The following is a 20,179-nucleotide window of genomic DNA, read 5'->3' as shown; positions in this document are numbered from 1 at the left end:
ACATATAGAAAGGAAACATATGTTACACAATATTTGAACCATATTGATCCATAATCATGGGATGGCCAAAAAGACTTTGTAAATTATTTCAATTCTAGAACTGTATTTTCTCAAGGGTTGCTTTTCTAGTTCACTTTCCTTAAAGATTATAAACTTTTCAGAAATATCAAAGCTATAACCTTCTCTTTAATTTGAATAGAAAACCATGCTTGTTATATATATCCATAATGAACTAGAAATTTATTGACAATGGGGAAGGGTGAAAGGAAACATTTCTGCTTTATTGTGTCGAATCCTTGAGAAAGAACAAGCTCTTCGTCTCAAATATTCAGAAGCTGTTAGGATGTCTAGGCATACTTATTATTTTTATAAATAATATTATTTTTTTATTTGATTATTACATTATAATCTAGAAAAAGGAAAAGAAATTATCAATTGGTTTCTTTTTTAGCCAAGAAGGAACCATCAAACTCAAAGAAATGTGTGTCTGTGTTTTTCCTTTAAAAAACAAAAAGAAATAAGCATTTTAAGAAAAAAAGAAATATCTAATTTCATGGTCCATGAGATAGAAATATTTTATAATTTAATTTAAATATCGGAAAATAAAAGCATATATAGAAGCCTGAAAGTTAGTTCAAACAACAGAATTAGTTTAAATAACTCACTTTGAATGAGAATAAAATAAGGGATTTGACCTTACCGGATGAAATTTAGATTTAAAATTTATAAAAAAAGAAAAAATTCAAACCAATCAATGGATTTCATGAAACAAAATTATTAAAAATCAGTTATTCATAGTTTAATATGTGGATATGCAAAATTGTATATTCAGTAAATATACTCAACATATGAATATAATACATATTTCTTTTTTATTATATACTTTTTAAAATTGAAATTGTATAAATTCAATGTGATATAAACAAAAATACAGAACACATTAAAAGAAAAATAATTGTTATAATATTATCTTGTTGGAAAGGTAAAACACCACATATGTACTGCAAATGAACCACAATTACAGAACTGCATTACACTATAATTGAACTACACCAAGAAATGGATCCAAGGAGGAAGAAGACTAACAATTCAGAGACAAAGTTTATGTATATTGATCGACTCTGGTAGAAGGGTCACATAAACTGTAAGGCCAACTTTACCTTAAACAATATACAGTCACCTGCCATGGTGATGAGGCCAACTAACTCAGACCAGCCCGCTACCACTGACCCCATTCTGCTCTCGAGTCCTAGCCAAGTGCTTTTTTCCATTTAAGTGAGGTTTTATGTTTCCTTCGTTATTGAACTTTATGTTACAGATGGTGCACTGCCACACAGAATCTCTGACCTCAATATATCTGTTGTTCGTTGGGTTCCCAAGCTTACCTTGCTTCATTGCTTCATCTCTTGTTGTTTCAGGAGAAGACACATTACCTGATGTATGTTTCTTTGGCTCCTCTTCAAGTGCATTACATTTCTTTGCCACTGAAAGAGGAGAAAACTCAATTGTTGTCTTCGGCTTCTGGGCTTTGAGCTTCTCACTAGCATCCTCAAGATCTGTCTCACTTGATGTTGTTGCTGGACACATAGCACACGTACACTCCTGCTGGATAAACTTAGAATGTGGCATTTCAGGAATTCCTTGATCTGCTACTAGTAGGGTTGTCATTTCCATGCTCTCCAAAGGTACGTGTGTTGTCAATGAAAGAGGGAAAACCTTACTTTTTGATGTCTGGCTCTTGGCTTTCAGCCTCTCACACATATCCTCGTGCTGCTTTCCTTGAGAATGAGAAATATGATCTACCTCACTTGTGGTCACTACCGGACTTACGCTGCAACTCCATTCCTTTTGGATGTCCATGGAAGGGGGTATGTCGTAAACATCACTACCAGCTTCCGAGACAGGTGCTGTTTCTTTAGGTGTACCTGGTTCCAGTAGATCAAGGGAACTGTTGCTTTCTAATTGTAACATCCAGTTTGCTTTCAGGTTATTGGAAGAAGCCTCATTTTGCCTTCCCTGAAGATGAGAAATAGAGATTGTCTCACTTGCATCAGTAACCTGCTCCTTGATATCTTTAGTAGGTGCTTTGGTGAGAAGATCACCTGCTACTGCTGCTTCTGGCATTTCTTTATTACGTGCACTTGTTTCCAATGAATGAAGAGAATTCTCATTTTTTAAAATCTCATTCTTGGCTTTCAGCGTCCTTGAAGCAGCCTCATGCCGCCTTCCTTGAAGATGAGAAATAAAGTTTGTCTTATTAGTGACTGTAACCTGACATATAGGACAGTTCCACTCCTGGATGCTCTTGGGTTCCTTGTATGGAAAATCTCCACCCACTTCCATTGCAGTTGCCATTTCTTTAGGTGCATCCGTCTCCATTAAATCAAGGGAATTGTTGCTTTGGAACATCCAGTCCTCAGCTTTCAGCTTATCGGAAGCAGCCTCATGTTGGCTTCCTTGAAGATGGGATATAAAGAATGTCTGATTTGCGTCTGTAACTTGACATATAGAATAGGTGCTCTCCTTAATGTCGGTGCAAGGTGATTTGGTGGGAAGATCACCTGCTACTGCTGCTTCTGGCATCTCTTTATTAGGCGCACCTGTTTCCAGTGGATCAAGGGAATTCTCATTTCTCAAAATCTGGTTCTTGGGTTTCAGCATCTTTGAAGCAGCCTCATGTCGCCTTCCTTGAAGATGAGAAATAAAGCTTGTCTCATCAGTGACTGTAACCTGACATATAGGACAGTTCCACTCCTGGCTGTTCTTAGGTGTCTTGCATGGTAGATTTCCACCTGCTTCCACTACAGTTGCCATTTCTTGAGGTACTACAACAGAGGAATTTCCGTTCTGCAACATTTGGTTCTTGGCTTTTAGCTTCTCACAAGCAGCCTCTTGTTGCCTTCCATGAAGATAGGAAATAAATTCTCTCTCACTTGTACTTGTTACCTGACTTATAGGACAGCTCCAATCCTGCTGAATGTTCTTACTAGGTGATTTGTCATGAAGATCTCCACTCTCAACCGTTGCAGCTGCCATTACTTTAGCGGCACCCATTTTCATTGAAGCACACAAATTCTCACTTTGCATCAAATGTTCATTGGCTTTCAGCTTCCAGGAAGCAACATCATGCTTGCCTCCATGAAGATGGGAAATAAAGACTGTCTGACTGGTGGTTGTTACCTGGCATATAGGACAGTTCCACTCCTGAATGTTATTAGAAGGTGGTTGTTCAGGAAGATCTCTGCCCACTTCCATTGCACTTGCCATTTCTTTAGGTGCATCTCTTTCTGCTGAACCTACGGTTTGTAACATCTGGTTCTGGACTTTCAACTTCTCAGATGCAGCCTTATGTCGCTTTCCTAGAAGATGGGAAATACAGTCTGCCTCACTTGTGGTTGTTACCTGACATATCGGACAGACCCACTCCTTTGAGATTTTCCTAGAAGGTGGTATGTCAGGAAGAAGATCTTGACATGATCCCATCGCAGCTGTCAGTTCTTTGATCTCTAAAGCAGCAGATATTCTATCTACTGCAGGAGCAAGATAATGTTTTATTTTTCCAACCTGAGAATGCATTGAAAAGAAAAAAAAGAAGTTAAGGATACAATCCCAGTTGCAAGAAAGTTTGTATTAATGATGAGGAAGCACATGCAACATAATGAAATTTTAACTAATCAATGACAAGCACATAAACACCTTTTTATACATTGCTCAATCAGCATACATAGCAACATTTTACAACTAATTTTCAGAACTATCAATTTATAATATGAGAGCTTGAAATGTCCAATTTGTGCCACGCATCCATTTTCCACATTCCTCCTCTCGTCTCTCACTTTTACTGAATACTCAAAGGCTTATTTAGGTATATCATTTCCCTGTTTTTTATTTGATGTCCTAAAAAATATGGTTCTTTACTTCTTTAGAAGCATCGCACTGTTGAATAAACATCTAAGCAGATATACAGTTTAACAAATTATACCTTCTTGTTGGAGGTTGTTGTTTCTTTCTTCTCTGTCATCTCCTCAGCATTAATGTCTTTCTTTGCAAATTTATGTTCTTCAAAATTGGGCTGCATTTAGTAAAGGGTTGGGTGAGAAGGGTACGAGGTGCAGAGGGTTGTCATCTCATTAGCAATTAGAATCTAATAAATAGAGAACTATACATTCCACAGCAATGCAGACATAATCACTCTTCTGTGATATGAAGAATCAATTCATAAGCCTTTTGTTATGTGCTACTCGGTAAACATAAATAATGAACAATCAATACTGTGCAATTATCAAGTTTCAAATATGACAACCTACCTCTCCAAACAGATAGGAGTCTGAGTGCCTTTTTATATTACTAGAACAATAATGAATGAACCATGAACAGATGCAACTGAAATTAATGAACTTTAACACTCCACTTTTGCAACACAAGTTCAGTTTTTTCATTATTTAACTGGAGGCACACGAAATAAATAAATAAATAAATATATATATATATCTGAAGAAGCACCATGTAACTATTAAATTGAATATCATCATGTCATAACAAGAGTTCAGTACCAAGTAATGAATTTTATGTGAATACAAAATGTTATAGCTATATAGTTTAAACTAAAATGGTCCTATAAATTTCCAGTATTTATTGAACAATGTTCTTAACAAAATTCTGCCTCACAGATACCTTGAGAACAACGAGATTCTCCATAGCTTCAGGTCCATATTCTTTTACATCTCTCTCAACCACAATTAGAAGATAACATTTCTTGAGAAATGATTCCTTCAGTTTGATGAACATGTTGATGACAACTTGGGGGTCCATAGAGAGACATGGAAGAATTATGTGTTTATAGACATAGAAAGAACCATCAAAATAAGGAGTAACCAAGCAACCGACAAGTACTAGCCTAATAATATGCCAGAAGGGTAACCTGACACAAGTAAATATGAACATTAATTAGAGATTAAATTACAAAGAAATTCACTTTCCCTTGGTAAAATGGAAACAATGATAGCAAAGGAGCATCACACTAAATTTCTGAGGCTTTCCCTTGATATTATGAAAAAAAGAAACACATTTTCGCTTTCTTTTTTCTTTCCCATTGTTCTGTACATAATATAGACACAAAGCGAGGGGCTATTAATATACTGAACAAATTCAGGAAAACTGATCATTAACTTGGCCACCAAAGGGCTCCATAAACAGTAAACAGAAGAAAAGGAAATACCAACATTACCACTCAAGTAGCTTCAAAAGTTCTTCAAGTATCAAAATTAAAGAAAGGGAGACCCAATAAGTGATCAGCTTCTGAATATCTGACATCGAATTAGTCTCAATGGCTTGAATGGAAGCACGTCTGTTAACATTTAGCTGATGAGAATCATGAATGCATAGTATGTTGCTTGTTAAATAATAACAAGAAAAGAGAAAGAAAAAGAACAGAGACACACATATATATAAAAAGAAACTTACAAGGGATAGCCCAAAGCAAGCAGAGGCCTGCAAGTAAGAACAGATCAAATTAGCTCAAGGAACTCTCAAACAAAAAGGGTAAAAGATATAGAAGAGACAAAAGAATATACATACGAGTGAACTGATTGCCTGTCATTAATTACAAAGAAAATAAACTCATACGTTATCACTTAAGTAATGGAAATGATTAAAAAGAAGGAGAAAAAATTTAAAAAAAAAATTGGATTATGGAATCATCTACTAAAGAGAAAAAGTTACATTCTAGAGCAGGCTAAAAGATTAAGTTAATACCACGCAAGAACATCAAAGCATTCCAATGCAAGATTGAAGAAAAGATCCACTAATCCCATGTTGGAGTTCCAATCTCCCTGAAAAAGATTTCTCTTCTTAAATCTCCATTAAAATCCGGTCAAAACTACCCTACCAACAGTACAATGTAATAATTAATCAAGTCTTCTGTATACTATATAAAAAGAAGAAAAGTGGCTGAATTATTGAAAAAGACGAACTTGTCCATCAACCCACACGCGCTTAAGTATACTCGCAAAGCTACAGATTCCAGAGGGAATTCCTCCTATCATAAGAAACCCTGTGTACGGACATTGAATTTACAATCATCTGTCTATAAATATATATACAGGGAAAAAGTCCAATTATGCGCCTAATGTTTTAGAAAAAAGTCGTACTGATCCCTCAAGTTAATTTTCTTCCAAAGACACTCTCAAAATTTCAGAAGTTTTGAATGTAACATGTTTCCTTTTAAGTATCAGAGGGTTTCTGTTTTCTTTGGTTGGTCTCTTAATAGTTCAACACAATAGCAATATGTTATCCTCTTTCCAGCCACATCCTTTTACTAATTTATAAATTTGTGAATCTTTTACTAATTTATATTTCATTTTTTTCTATAAAAATGTCAAGAAATCTTTAAAAAAATAATGAATGAAACATTTATGATAGGCTGACACCTCTATAACATCAATATTAAATCAATTGATATTTACCTTTTCTCATTTAATAATTTCTTGTTTAATTAACGGTCGCCGCATCCCATTGTTCAGCAACTTATTAAATTACACTTGATATGGATTTATATAATTAGTCAAACTCTTTAGAAGAATCCCACAAATCCATATCCATATATGTATACATACAGTCCTGTAAAATGAAACAAACTCAAGCCTCCCAACTGCCTCCAACACCATCAAGTTCTTGAGTTCTAGCCAAGTGCTTGCTACCGTTAAGGTGACACTCCATGTCTCCCTCACTATTACAGCTTATATCACAAAGGGTACACCACCAGAGAGAATTTCTAATTTCAATAATTCTGCTCTTTATGTCCTCTTGCTTACCATTCTTCTTTCCTCTCCTTGCAAGTCTTTTTGGTGAAGACACATTGCCTGATATATACTTCTCGGCCTCTTCCCATTAATTAGATTGATTTCCAATTGAAACAGGGGAAATAGCCCTTTTCGGTGTCTGTACTGGGGTTTTCAGCTTCTCACAAGCATTCACATGTCGCCTTCCTTGAAGATGTGAAAGAATGGTTGCCTCGCCTTGGACTGTTACCTCACAAATACCACAAGTCCAAGGCTGTTGAAAATTCTTACCATGTAGTTCATCAGGATGATTGCTACCTGCCATTCCTTTGTTCTCTGGAGGAGCAGATGTTTCCATTGTAGCAGGGAAAATATTTCTTCTTGATGTCTCAATCTTGACTTTCAGCTTATCTAGAGCATCCTCATGCCGCTTTCCCTGAAAATGCGAAATGAGGTCCATCTTCCTTGTGGTTATTACTTCACAAATAGCACAAGTCCATGGTGATTGAGTGCTATTAGATTGCAGTATGTTAGGAAGATTGCAACCAGGATCAGAAGGTGAATTAGTTGATGCGGAAGAAAGGGAGACATTGCTTTTCAATGTCTGTTCCTTGGCTTTCGGCTTTCCACAAGCATCCACATGCCGGTTTCCTCGAAGATGAGAAATAAAGTCTGTCACACTTGTGGCTGTTTCTTGACATACAGAACAAATCAACATCTTTTGGACACCCTTCAGATGTTGTTTGTCAGGAGTATCACTACCTGCTATGGTTGAGATTCCCATTTCTTTACTATCCAGAAGTACATTTGTTTTCGCTGAAGCAGGAGTCTTGGCATTGGATGCCTGGTTCTTAGAATTCAGCTTCTCACAAGCATTCTCATGTTGCCTTCCTTGAAGATGTAAAATGAGGTCTGTCTCACTTGTAGTTGTGATCTGACAGACAGCACAAGTCCATTCCTTTTGAACTTTCTTAGAAGGTAGTATGTCGAAATCTCTACCTGATATTGTTGCATATGTCATTTCTTTGATCTCCACAGATGGTCTGTTTCTTGACAGACCAAAGTCAGGTTCTATTTGTCTTCCCTGCAAGTATGATAAACATCATTAAGACAAAATAAAAAGTTCCACAGAAGAAAAAAAAAAGTTAGAACGCATGTATTATTATGAGAAAACAAAATGAGTCTGAAGTTTCAAAACTATGGACTAGAGAGGAAAGAAGAAGTTGAAAATGGTGAGCTAGTGCAAGCAAGTACCTGTTTGCATTGCCAACTGTGTCATCATCATATGACAACTTGGAGTGAATAATTTATTTGCTCCATCTTGATAATTTTTAAAAGGAGATCGAGCAATTTCTTCATTATTAATACACTTCTCCTTATTAATACAAGATTCCTAAAGGATTCACTTTTCCTTAAAAATGCTGAAACAGTTGATAAGTTTTAAAGACACATGCAAGGTGAAGATAGCAAACTCCAGAAATTTGTTTGAGACCACTTCGGTGTTCTCTATTATTGACACAATTTTCCCTTTGCAACTTTAGTCGGCTTTGGCCAGATTTAGCAAAATCATGGGGAAAGAAAAGGAGCTTAGTGAGGACCAGTCCATTATGTTTTTGATAAATAAAGGTATGCTATTCACAATTATACACATTTCAACCATTCTCCTCAGATAATATCACACAAAATCCGCAACTGCTCCATGCACAATAACTTTACTCCATGCATTATGTAAATGGAGGCACAAAGAAATATAAAAGATTATGTGTAAAATTTTCTCCAACCATTCTCCTCAGCTTTCTATTGTTATTACCCCGCTCAGGAGCTAAAGATTTTAGTGCAGAATTATGTCAACTGACAATTTTGCTTGTGATGCTAACTAATTTAAAAGAAAATGATCCCACAAATCTCTAATATGTATTCAACAATTTTCTTCACTATATTCTGATTGAGAGAACCTATTTTGCACTTGCTTGTATGGGGATCGTACCTTGAAAGCTGTAAAAGAACCAGCAAGATTCACCAAAGCATCAGGTGCAGTTTCTTTTGATTCACTCTTCACCTCGACTAGAAGGTTATCTTGGTTCAAGAATTGCTTCAGCTTGATGAACCAGTTGAGGACAACGTGTGGATCCATAGAAAGGTATGGATGAACAATGTGTTTATAGACATAAAAGGATCCATCAAAACGAGGTACAACCAAGCAGCCGACAATTGTTAGCTTAATGTAAAGCCAATAGGACAACCTTGCATATGCAGATGAAAAAGAAATAGAAATAAATTCAAACATATACCTGATTGGCAAATAGAGAAAAAGGAAAATAAGCCTCATGTGCAATACAAAACAGAATGATTGGACATAAACACATATGACTACCCAAATCTCAGGATAAGACCCAACAAAACCTAAATTCCTAATGATGAGCTTGTTGAAGACTGTGGAAGACACAGAAGAAAATTTAAATTTATAATAATATCAAGTATAATAAAGCATAATTCTCGATATCATTTTGTGGTTTTTCACATTGTCTTGATAGATTTTTACAAAACCTATAATAATGTCAAGTATAATAAAGCATCTTCTGTGCATGTTTGCTCAATTTAACAAACTCGATATTAATTATGTAATGGAAAAACATGGAAGATATTTTGTCCTATTGTACTTGTAGGCCTCTGTTTGCTTTAAAATCCATTTTCTGCAATATATAAATACTATATACAAGATATATATAGGTGAAACAATAGGCAATGTCAGGTTGACAAGAAAATGGAGAGAAGTTGAAATTAGACACCCTGAGACAATCATCCTGCCTTGCCTCCCATACCACAATTAAATTAAACCAATTTTGTAAGGAATAAGTTCAAGTTGGTTATTAACATGTCCACCTAAACAGAGCTTAAAAAAACATAAACTATAAGATGCAGAATTGATAGCACAATTACCAGTTTAGTTGCTTGGCCAAAGCATGTTCAAGCAGCAAAAGCAAGGAAAAGCAGACCCAATAAGTGATCAGCTTCCGGGTGTCCGACTTTGAATTACTCTCAATTGCTTGAACAGAAGCATATCTGTTAAGTATAATATTTAATCATCAATGTCAACAACAGTCAAATATACAAACACTTTTTCTACTATAGTTTTAGTTTTTGAAGAAACCACTAACCAATAGTTCTTTAATCATTTTTTTGTAAATTATGTCTAGAAATTTCTGCACATAATTTATCATTAGTACAATAATGCATGTAGCATAAATCAAAAGATAAATGGAAAAGAAAAAAGTGGCAGAAAATGAGGATTCCATGATGAAGGTTGTCTACCATGCATTTATTGCACAATTGAACTTCAGTAAATAATGAATGTAGGAAAATTAAATAGAAAATCTAGGCAGCAAAAAGGCTCCCCTGACGGAAGAAACTTAACTTTACAAAACAAACCTATATAGTGAGCACAATCACAGAGGAACAAAAAAAGAAGAAAGCAAATAGTAAGCACAGATTCTATAATTATAATGTCATAAATGCTACACATTGAGAGAAGTTATGTACTTACAAAGGATAGCCCAATGCAAAGAGAGGCCTGCAAAACAGAACAGAAAGAATGAGGAGGTAACCCACTCACCCACAACAACAAAAACAGAAAGCAAAAACACAGAAATAAAATTATGTGCTAACTGAAACAAAAACAATAGAGGACAAATCAGTCATTACAAAGTCAACTTCAAGTCATAATTGATCATGGAAGCAGGTAAACTGAGGATTTTTATCACTTCAAGAATTAAGAAAACAACTAACCAAAAGAAGATTTAAAGAAAAAGAAAGCAAAAATTACATAACCCTTTTGAGACGAAGTTAGAACCTTGCACAGAAATAGCATCATCAAGCAGAAAGATTAAAACTTTTGGTTCGGAAAGCATACCATGCAAGAACATCAAAGCACTCCACTGCAACCTTGAAGAGAAGACCCATTAGACCCATGTTGCAGTTTCTTTAGAAATCTCTCAAAGAGGATTTCTTGGGCTAAATTTCCATTAGAAAACAGCTCAAGCTGAAGACCAACATTCCCAAGCAATAAAGAACATTTCTTTTTAATACTGTGTTATTTTAATACTATGTAGTAAAATGAAAAAACAAAAAGTTGGAAACTTGAAAGCAGTTCCGAATAAAGCGAGGCAGTCACTATCTCGATTCCTGAAATGTCGAATTTACCACTAAATTATGTTCTGGAATCCATACTCGCTTGTTTACATTTAAAGAACACTCGCCCTAGTTTAGCGACACGTGAACCCGAAACGCGAAATAAATACTCGCTCGAGTCTGCAAAGATACTTTTTGTAAATAGAGTAAGCTTGGACTCTCTTGAATCAGCTCTTACTTTTTCTTTTGGTGGATAGTCAAGTGACATCACTTTTCCAAGAAAAGTAAGCTTTACATTTTCCCATTAAAACTAAATACCCAATGAATGAGGAGAAACCATTGTTGGATAACTATAATTGCCGTGTACAATTTTCCATGTGTACATGCACGGATAATGTTACACGATCCGTTAGTATTTGTTTCAACTCTTATTCATCTAATATAATATATAATATATTTATTAAATTGTCTTTTGATGTTTTGAAGTGAAAAGCAGCTCTATAAAAGTATTATATACCAGGTAGGCAAAAATTAGGATAAAAATAGTGAAATGTCTTAGCATTTTTCGTTTGGTACTTGCCATACATAAAAATCAATTCACTGTACCCAAGATCGTGCAACTAATCCTGACATTACTCTAATCTACTGCATAACAAATAGAACAGACTTCATTACAATGCTTGGAGAGACTAGGAATTGAGCTGCAAAATCTTCAGCTTAGAGTTTAATGATGAAATGCTATAGTTGTAATATTTCAGTCGACTGATACAACTGCTCCTGACATGGAATTAACTAATGTAATAGTCTAGGATAAAAAGAAATAACTCAAGAGCCAAATTATAGGTAATCTGTCATATTCTGTAGAAGAATTCCACTAATCCTTGGCCACCTTTACCCACACAAATAAACATTCTTGCTGTAAATTGAAACAAGTCAAGCTTGCTTACTGCCACCAACACCACTGAGTTTTATAGTCCTAGCCAAGTGCTTGCTCCCACTAAGATGATCTAACATGTTTCGCTCACTACATCTGATATTACAAATGCTACACCACCACTGGGAAGCATCACTTTTTGATTCTAGTACGAGGGCTTTCAGCTTCTCACATGAATCTTGTGTCGCCTTCCTTGAAGATGCTGAATAAGGCTTGCCTCAGCTGTCACTGTTACCCGACATATACCACAGGTCCAGGGCATTTGGACATTGCCGCTATGTGGTTTGTCAGGAAGATTGATACCTGCTTGTGCTACTGCTGTAGTTGCCATTTCTTTGTTTTCTGTATAAGCATATGTTTCCACTGCAGGTATCTGCTTTTTGATGTCTCAACCTTGACTTTCAGCTTCTCTACAGCTTCTCTACAGCATCCTCATGCCGCCTTCCCTGAAAATGTGAAATGAGATCTAATTTACCTCTGACTGTTACCCATAGAGTACAGCTCCATCTTGTTTGTGTGCTGTTAGAAAGTGGTTTGTCAGGAATATCACAACTAGAGTCAGGAGGTGCACTAGTTGCAGGTGAAACAGGGGTCAATGTCTGCTCCTTGGCTTTCATCTTCCCACAACCATCCAGATGTTGCTTTCCTTCAAAATGTGAAATAAAGCCTATCAAACCTGTGGTGTTTCTTGAGATACAGAACCAATCCATATCTTGTGGAAATTATTTAATTGTTGTTAATTTTTCAGGATTATACCTACCTGCTATAGCTGCAGTAACCATTTCTTGATTTTCCAGAGTTACACTTGCTATTATCTTATTCATCATATCTTTGATATCCTCAGATGTACATGTTCTGTTCCCAACTGGCAAAGCAAGGTCAGGTTTTTTTTGTCTAACCTGCAAGTATGGTAGCATAGACATTAGGATGAATAATGTAGTTGCAAGAAAGTTCAGAAGGGAAAAAAATTAGTGTAAACCTTCACAATCATGGGAAAAGAGAGGAGATAAGAAGTTCATATGGATATTATAGCAGGGAAGATGAAACAGTGCAAGCAGGTATATGTTCATTGTACATGTACATGGCTCAAACTAAGTATTAACATTTAGAGCCAAATTGCTATGGTTTTCTTGGATTGAATAATTTATTGGCTCTGTCTTGAAATTTTGCTGGGCAGTTTCTCTGTCATAATTAATCGTTATTACGATTCATGCAGGATTACATGGCACCTTGCTGGTATGAGAAACATACCTTGAAATCTGTCAAAGAACCGAAAGGAATGAAATTCTCAGAAGTATCAGGTCCAGTTTCTTTTGCTCCTTTCTTTGCCTCAACTAGAAGAATATCTTGGTTCAAGAACTCCTTCAGCTTGATGAACCAGTTGTGGACAACGTGTAGGTTCAAAGACAGGCATGGAAGAACAAGGTGTTCATACCCGTAAAGAGAACCACCGAAATGAGGTATAACCAAGCAGCAAACAATGGTTAACTTGAAGTAAAGCCAGGAGGGAACTGTGGAAAGATTTGAATATGAAAGCCTCAGATGTTTATTGATCAATGATGTGTAATTATATTATTTCTGGATTCTAAGTTACAAGATGAATATGCATTCTGTTATATACAAAATGAGTGTAACGGTCCTATTGCTAATTTGTTCAATTCCAACGTTAATTTCCTGTTAGGGAGAGGTAGAAACAGCCTTTTCCCTTAGGGGAGAGGTGTTGCTCCTTCTTTCCTAGCTAGGCCTGTGATGATCTAGATGTCTGAGGCCAATGACCATCAGTCAAAGATTGTCAGTCCTTACGGCCGGTCTTTGCCTGCTGAGCTTTGCCATTGTGGTATGATTTTGTGCTTCAACATTCCCCCTCAAGGTGGGTGCGAATAAATTGACAGAACCCATCTTGCTTAGAAGTCTTTGGTGGCTTTCTTTGTCTAGGGCCTTGGTGAAGACGTCTGCCAGTTGTTCGTGGCTTCTGACAAACGGGGTTGTGATTTCTCCTGATTGGACTTTTTCTCTTATGAAGTGGCAGTCAACTTCAATATGTTTAGTCCTTTCGTGAAAGACTGGGTTTGATGCTATGTGTCTGGCTGCTTGGTTGTCACAGTACATCTCCATTGGATCCTTGCACTTTACTCCCATGTCAGTGAGCACTTGCTTAATCCAAATAAGCTCGCTAGCTGTTGATGCCATGGCTTGGTACTTAGCTTCAAAGACTAGATCTTATCACATCGATTGCTTTTTGCTTTTCCACGTTACCAGATTTCCTCCTACAAAGACACAGAACCCAGAGGTTGATTTTCTGTCGCAACTGCCTGCCCAATCTGCATCGGAGAAACCAGCAACGGTGTTAGCATTATTATTATTCTTCATCAAAATACCTTGGCCTGGAGTACCCTTGAGATATCTTAAGATTCTGTCGACCGCATCCAGGTGGGAAGTACGGGGAGCATGCATAAATTGGCTAATCATGCTTACGGCATAGCTAATATCAGGCCTGGTGACAGTTAGGTAGATCAATTTTCCTACCAACCGCTGGTAGTGGCCTATGTCACTTAAAGGGTCGCCATCCTCTAGATTGAGACGGTTTTTCGTTTCCATTGGAGTATCTACAGGCTTGGCTCCTATTTTTTCTGTTTCTTGCAGAAGATCTAGGACATACTTTCTTTGAGATAGGAATAGTCCTTTATGAGATTTGGCTATTTCTATTCCGAGAAAGTAAGTTAGTTGACCGAGATCCTTGATATTAAATTCCTTCTTTAGAGCTTGTTTTACTTCCTCAATCTCCTTATTACTATTTCCTGTAATAATAATATCATCCACATATACTAAAATAATTATGGTGTGAGTGTGAGTGTGTTTAACAAACATAGAAGAGTCAGAGGTACACTTGCTAAAATTAATTTTTAAGAGAAACTGCTTGGCATACCATGCTCTCGGTGATTGTTTCAGCCTGTAGATTGCCTTTTTTAATTTACATACCAGGGAAGGCTCAGAGGCTAATGTATGGCCTGGTGGAAGTTTCATATATACCTCTTCGGCTAGAGACCCTTGAAGAAATGCATTCTTGACATCCATCTGAAATAAGTTCCACCCTGAGTTAGTAGCAACAGACAATAAAATACAGACTGTGCTCATTTTAGCTACTGGGGCAAAGGTCTCCTGGTAATCTACACCATAAGTTTGGGTAAAACCCTTTGCTATTAGCCAGGCTTTGTACCTTTCACTGGTACCATCATGCTTGTATTTGATCTTATATACCCATTTACAGCCAACTGATTTTTTATTTGATGGTAGGGTAACAAGATCCCAAGTTTCATTTTTTTCAAGAGCCTGGAGCTCTTCTTTCATAGCCTTACACCAATTAGGATCGGTGTTGGCATCATAGAAAGAGGTAAGCTCAGTGTGTGATGTGAGAGTATTTAAATAGGTCTTGTATGAGGATGATACAGAGTCATAACTAATAAAGTGATGAATAGGGTACGATACCGAGTTGGACACATAGTCCTTTAGCCGAGCAGGAGGTCTGGTTGGTCTAGTAGATCTTCACAGGGCGAGTTCTTCTGTTGGTGACTCATTCCGTAGGGCAAGTTCTTTTGTTGGTAACTCAGGATCTCCCCTTGAAGAAATTGCCACAGGAATGGAAGGCATTCCCCCTGAAAGGCTAGGGCTAGGGCCAGTGATAGGCACAAAGGGGCGCTCATGAGCGAAAGAAGTATCCTGAAGAATGTTGTAAAAAAAGGAAGAGTTAGAGGGAAAAAGATCTGTTGAGGGAGCTGTGGGAGGAATGGGATCACAAGGAAAGTAAGGGGTGGTTTCGTGAAATGTCACATCTCGAAAAATGTAGGATTTGTAAGTGGTAGGATCGTAACATTTGTAGCCTCTCTTTTCTGAGGAGTATCCTAGGAAGATGGTTTTGACACAACTTTTGTCCAACTTATGATGACGTCTGATATGAACAAAGCCAGTGCAACCAAATATTCGAATATGACTGAGGTCGATTTTTCTTTGTTTGAGAAGCTCTAGAGGGCTGAGATTGTTAAGAACAAAGCTGGGGAGCCGGTTGATGAGATAAGCGGCGGTAAGGAGGGCATCCGACCAAAATATGTGAGGAATATTGTTTTGAAAAATGAGAGTACGAGTAACCTCAAGAAGATGTCTATTTTTCCTTTCTGAAACCCCATTTTGTTCGGGATATAAATGCAGGTAGTTTGGTGCAAAATACTGTTTTGAGAAAAGAATTTAGAAAAGTTCTTATTGACATATTCAGTACCATTATCGGAGCGAAAAATTTTAATTTTAGCATTGTACTGATTTTTAATAAAGGTAAAAAAGTTGAGAAAATATGTAAAAATCTCATTTTTGCCTTTTAGTAAATAAACCCAAGTAAGTCGTGAGTAATCATCAATAAAAGTGACAAAATAGCGGAAATGATTATAGGAGGTAATGGGAGCGGGTCCCCAAACATCAGAGTGGATTAAATCAAATAATTTTTTTGATTTGGTAGACGATGATGGAAAAGGTAATCTAGTATGCTTTGAAAATTTGCAAACATCACAACAGCTTGAATCTATTTGAAGATGGAAAATTTGATTCAAAATTTTGTCTGACGGATGCCCAAACCGCCTATGCATCAACAAGCCTTGGTTAAAGGAATTGGTCGTGGTCAGACACTGACTAGGAGTGGTGAGATAGTAAAGGCCATTTTGAAGGTATCCTTCACCAATCGTCTTTCCGGTGAGTCTGTCCTGAAAGATTACAGTAGATAGTGAGAAAATAACATTGCAATTTAAAGTTTTGGTTATTTGACCAACAAATAATAAATTAGATTTAAAAGTAGGCAGAAAAAGAATATTTGGTACTGTTTTATTAAAAAACTTAGATGAGCCAAAATCAGAGATTTCAGCTCGATTTCCATTAGCAACGATCACATGTTGGGAATTTGTCGGGACAAAATTATGTAATTTTGTCGGATCCCAGGTCATGTGATCCGTTGCACCGGAATCAATAATCCAAGTAGAGTATTTATTTGTAGCGTGTTGAGATACCAAACCTGACCCCCGGGAATTCTGAGACTGTAGAAGAGACTGGAGCTGAGAAATTATTTGTGAAATTTGGGAATTGTTGGTTTAATTAATTTCTGGTCGGGTTGGTGGGCCGGATCCGGGTTGGCCCAGAGCCGCTATTGGTGTGGTTGGCCCATTGGGGGAGTGAGGCTAAGTGAGCCCAGCTACTATTGGGGAGTGAGGCAAGGTGAGCCCATGACCTCTGGCTGGGCTGGTCCAGATTGCTGCATTCGGGTCAATCGAATACAGCTGTGTCGGGTCGGGTGGAATTAAAGAGATCCGACCCGCTAGCTACATCTGATCCAGTAAACATGTCGAAATTTTTGGGGTTCGACATGTTTACTCCTATGCCACCAAACCTTTCTCCCTTTCTCTCTTCTCTGTCCCGCTTGTTGCCTTGTCTCCCTCGCTCGCCTCTGCTGTGATTCGGCCTGAGGTAAGGATGGAGATGCCAACACCGATCGGTTATGTGACCCTGCTTTTTGCAGTGGTCACACCGCTCGACGTGGGTAGGCATCCCCCTGCCTCGAGTCGTTTCGCGTGAGTGCAAAGCGAAGGCTCTCCCTTCTGTGTCCTGGCCCTGTGTCGTCGTTCCCATGGTGACCCATCTCGTTTCCTCTTGCTGTATGAGGGCGATGGCCGGAGAGCTTCATAGGTGGAGTCGAGACCACCTAGGTACGTGTAAACTAAATCTTGCTCTGCCCTCTTCCTCACTTCTTCGGGGTCGACAGTAGGTGGGAGGTAACTCTAGAGTTCCTCCTACCGAGTCAATACCTCGGTCGTATAGATAGAGCTGGACTTAGTCCCTTGTTTAATATGGGCTAGTTCTTGTTTCAGATTAAAAATGTGTGCGAAATTCTGTTCTTGGCCGTATAGATTTTTTATTTTTGTCCATACTGCCTGTGATGATGCCAGAAGCATACACAATCTGGCAATTTGAGGCTCCATCGTGTTTGTTAGCAAGGACATGACCAAATGCTCACTGGCCTGCCATTCTTCGATGGCCTCCAGTTCTTCCTTCGTTGGTTGGTCTGGATTCTTTACTTCTGGCCTGTTTAGGGTTCCTGTTATGAACCCTCGCTTCTTCCGGCCACTAAGGCCGATGTACACAGCCCTTGACCATTCGAAGTAGTTCTGATTGCCTCTTAACTCAATGTTTGTGAGTTTTGTGAGGTCGTTGTGAGACATGATGAGAAATTGAAGTTTTTCTGATCTTACTTGGGTAGGTGATGACAGAATTAATCCTACTCTGATACCATGTGGAAAGATTTGAATATGAAAGCCTGGGATGTTTATTGATCAATGATGTGTAATTGTATTGTTTCTGGATTCTAAGTTACAAGATGAATATGCATTCTGTTATATACAAAATGAGTGTAACGGTCCTATTGCTAATTTGTTCAATTCCAACATTAATTTCCTGTTAGGGAGAGGTAGAAGTAGCCTTTTCCCTTAGGGGAGAGGTGTTGCTCCTTCTTTCCTAGCTAGGCCTGTGATGATCAAAGACCGTCAGTCCTTACGGCCGGTCTTTGCCTTCTGAGCTTTGCCATTGTGGTATGATTTGGTGCTTCAACAGAAACCTTGCATATGCAGATAGAAAAATTATAGTACAATTCAAAGAAAACATACAACCTTGTGGAAAACTTCCAAATCTCAGGAAAAATATCTCAAAGAGAACCTGAAAAATAAAGCATGAGAAAAATCAGGAGAAAATAATTTTAGAGAAAAGAAATTGGTAAATTAATTAACTGACAAATTTCTATTGCAAGAACTTGTGAAATTTGAACTTGTAAATGACCTGAGAAGATCAAAATTCATTAGTTTTTAAACTTTTAATTTTTTTTGTCTCCTTTAAATTAGTGGCATTGAGATCCTTCATATTATTTTCACTATAAAATTTTATGCCTTTAGTGACAGATAACTGACAACCAACAGAAAAAGTAAAAAACAAAAAAAAAAACTGAAATTTAGAGACAGGTTAAAAATGAAATGGTGATAACATTCAACAATGGAATTAATGCGTCAAATTGATACTAAATTTGGAAATTTGACCACTTGATTTTTTTAACTAATAGCGACATTTTATAATTGTCGTTAAAAGAGATTTAGCGATGGATTTAACATAGATTTAGCGACGAATTTTCAATTTTTTTTTTAATTTTCTGCACTTTTTCTGTTTGCCGCTCACTTTTCTTTTTGACTTTAGTGATGGATTTTTAAATTTTGTAATCTTCTGATTTTATCCATTTCACACTCATTTTTTAAACTTGACAAATTTTTAAATTTTTAATTCACGCCAATTTTGTTGAATTTAGGGACGATTTTTGTGTCTTACTGTTAACCTATTATAGATCACTTTTCTCCCTTTATTTCTTTATTTTCATCTCTATACTATTTTTTCTCTTTTCATCTCTCCTTACTTTTCTGCCGTCTTTTTTTCTTTTGTATCTCTCTTTCAATTTCTTTTTATCTTTTTCTACTTGTATTTATTGAATTAATAATATTACCTTCAATTAAATTAAATTAAAATACGATCAAATTAACTCAATTAATTAATGAAATAATAAAATCCTATTAATTTATTTAATTGTCCTCCTTCTCCAATTATATTTAATAATTAAAAATTTTAATTAAAAATTAAACTTAATAAATTATTAATATTATTTATAATTAAATTAAATTAATAAATAACCAAATTAACTCAACTAACTAAAAAGCTAATAGGGCATAAGCCCTATTAGTAAATATATTTATTCCACTCTCCTTCGCATTTTAAAAAACTGTATAAGTTTGATAGAAAAAAGAAAATGGGCCATGAGTTTTAATTAGTAATATTATTTTGTAACAATGAAAAGTCAAATTTGTTTATTAGTGGCCGTCTGATTCAAATCTCACTTATTATCTCAAAATCATCCCACCTACATGATATAATATTTGGATATTTTTATTTATTAATATGCATTTTCAATATCTAATAAATATTGATAAGATTTTTTATTAAAAATAGTGATTATCATATATTTATAAAAATATATAAATTTGTATAAAATGCATCTCTTACAAATAACAAAATTGAAGAAATATAAAGAACCTTTTAATTTAGTCTTGGCATATGAATGGTAACGTTATTCAGATATAATAATCTTTTTATATCATTATGAAAGAGAAAAATTCAAAATTCAAAAAGCAGTTTAAAAATGTTAAAAATCTTAATCGAATAATATATAAAATTATTGTTGAACAGGTGAGCCATTGACCAAACCCCATATATAAAA

The 20,179-nt window shown here is 36.4% G+C and overlaps 2 protein-coding genes across 6 annotated transcripts; both read right to left on the bottom strand.

The window, feature by feature from the left end:
* Positions 1-940: 940 nt before the first annotated feature.
* LOC8279214 lies at positions 941-6,063 on the bottom strand. Of its 5 annotated transcripts, none has more exons than XM_048375885.1 (7): positions 5,973-6,063; positions 5,755-5,831; positions 5,464-5,490; positions 5,228-5,347; positions 4,675-4,921; positions 3,983-4,072; positions 941-3,564 (listed from the first exon to the last, which is right to left on the bottom strand). In XM_048375885.1, the coding sequence occupies exons 1-7, from the start codon at positions 6,042-6,044 to the stop codon at positions 1,207-1,209; spliced, it is 2,991 nt and encodes a 996-aa protein (XP_048231842.1). In that variant the 5' UTR covers positions 6,045-6,063; the 3' UTR covers positions 941-1,206. The 5 variants fall into 5 exon arrangements, with proteins under 5 accessions (XP_048231842.1, XP_015574179.2, XP_048231843.1 ...); XM_015718693.2 differs by having other exon boundaries at positions 5,755-5,883; positions 5,973-5,990; XM_048375886.1 differs by lacking the exon at positions 5,973-6,063 and having other exon boundaries at positions 5,228-5,361; positions 5,464-5,883.
* Positions 6,064-6,525: 462 nt separating this feature from the next.
* Positions 6,526-10,889, bottom strand: LOC8279216. Its single transcript, XM_015718703.3, has 5 exons — positions 10,690-10,889; positions 10,324-10,350; positions 9,720-9,842; positions 8,767-9,022; positions 6,526-7,863 (listed from the first exon to the last, which is right to left on the bottom strand). The coding sequence occupies exons 1-5, from the start codon at positions 10,746-10,748 to the stop codon at positions 6,889-6,891; spliced, it is 1,440 nt and encodes a 479-aa protein (XP_015574189.2). The 5' UTR covers positions 10,749-10,889; the 3' UTR covers positions 6,526-6,888.
* Positions 10,890-20,179: the final 9,290 nt, after the last annotated feature.

This window comes from Ricinus communis, chromosome 6, assembly GCF_019578655.1.
Source record: "Ricinus communis isolate WT05 ecotype wild-type chromosome 6, ASM1957865v1, whole genome shotgun sequence".
Lineage (NCBI taxonomy): Eukaryota > Viridiplantae > Streptophyta > Magnoliopsida > Malpighiales > Euphorbiaceae > Ricinus > Ricinus communis.
The sequence above is the reverse complement of the archived record's forward strand: the minus strand, read 5'-3'. Positions and strand labels throughout refer to the sequence as shown.

Excerpts from the sequence above, each read along its gene's own strand:
- LOC8279214 (XM_048375885.1), bottom strand. The coding sequence starts at position 6,044 with ATGATAGGAGGAATTCCCTCTGGAATCTGTAGCTTTGCGAGTATACTT. Across the intron at positions 5,832-5,972 it reads GCGTGTGGGTTGATGGACAA|GGAGATTGGAACTCCAACAT; the intron begins GTTCGTCTTTTT and ends AATCTTTTTCAG. Across the intron at positions 5,491-5,754 it reads TGCTTTGATGTTCTTGCGTG|GCCTCTGCTTGCTTTGGGCT; the intron begins GTATTAACTTAA and ends TCTTACTTGCAG.
- LOC8279216 (XM_015718703.3), bottom strand. The coding sequence starts at position 10,748 with ATGGGTCTAATGGGTCTTCTCTTCAAGGTTGCAGTGGAGTGCTTTGAT. Across the intron at positions 10,351-10,689 it reads TGCTTTGATGTTCTTGCATG|GCCTCTCTTTGCATTGGGCT; the intron begins GTATGCTTTCCG and ends TCTGTTTTGCAG. Across the intron at positions 9,023-9,719 it reads TTGGCCAAGCAACTAAACTG|GTTGTCCTATTGGCTTTACA; the intron begins GTAATTGTGCTA and ends TGCATATGCAAG.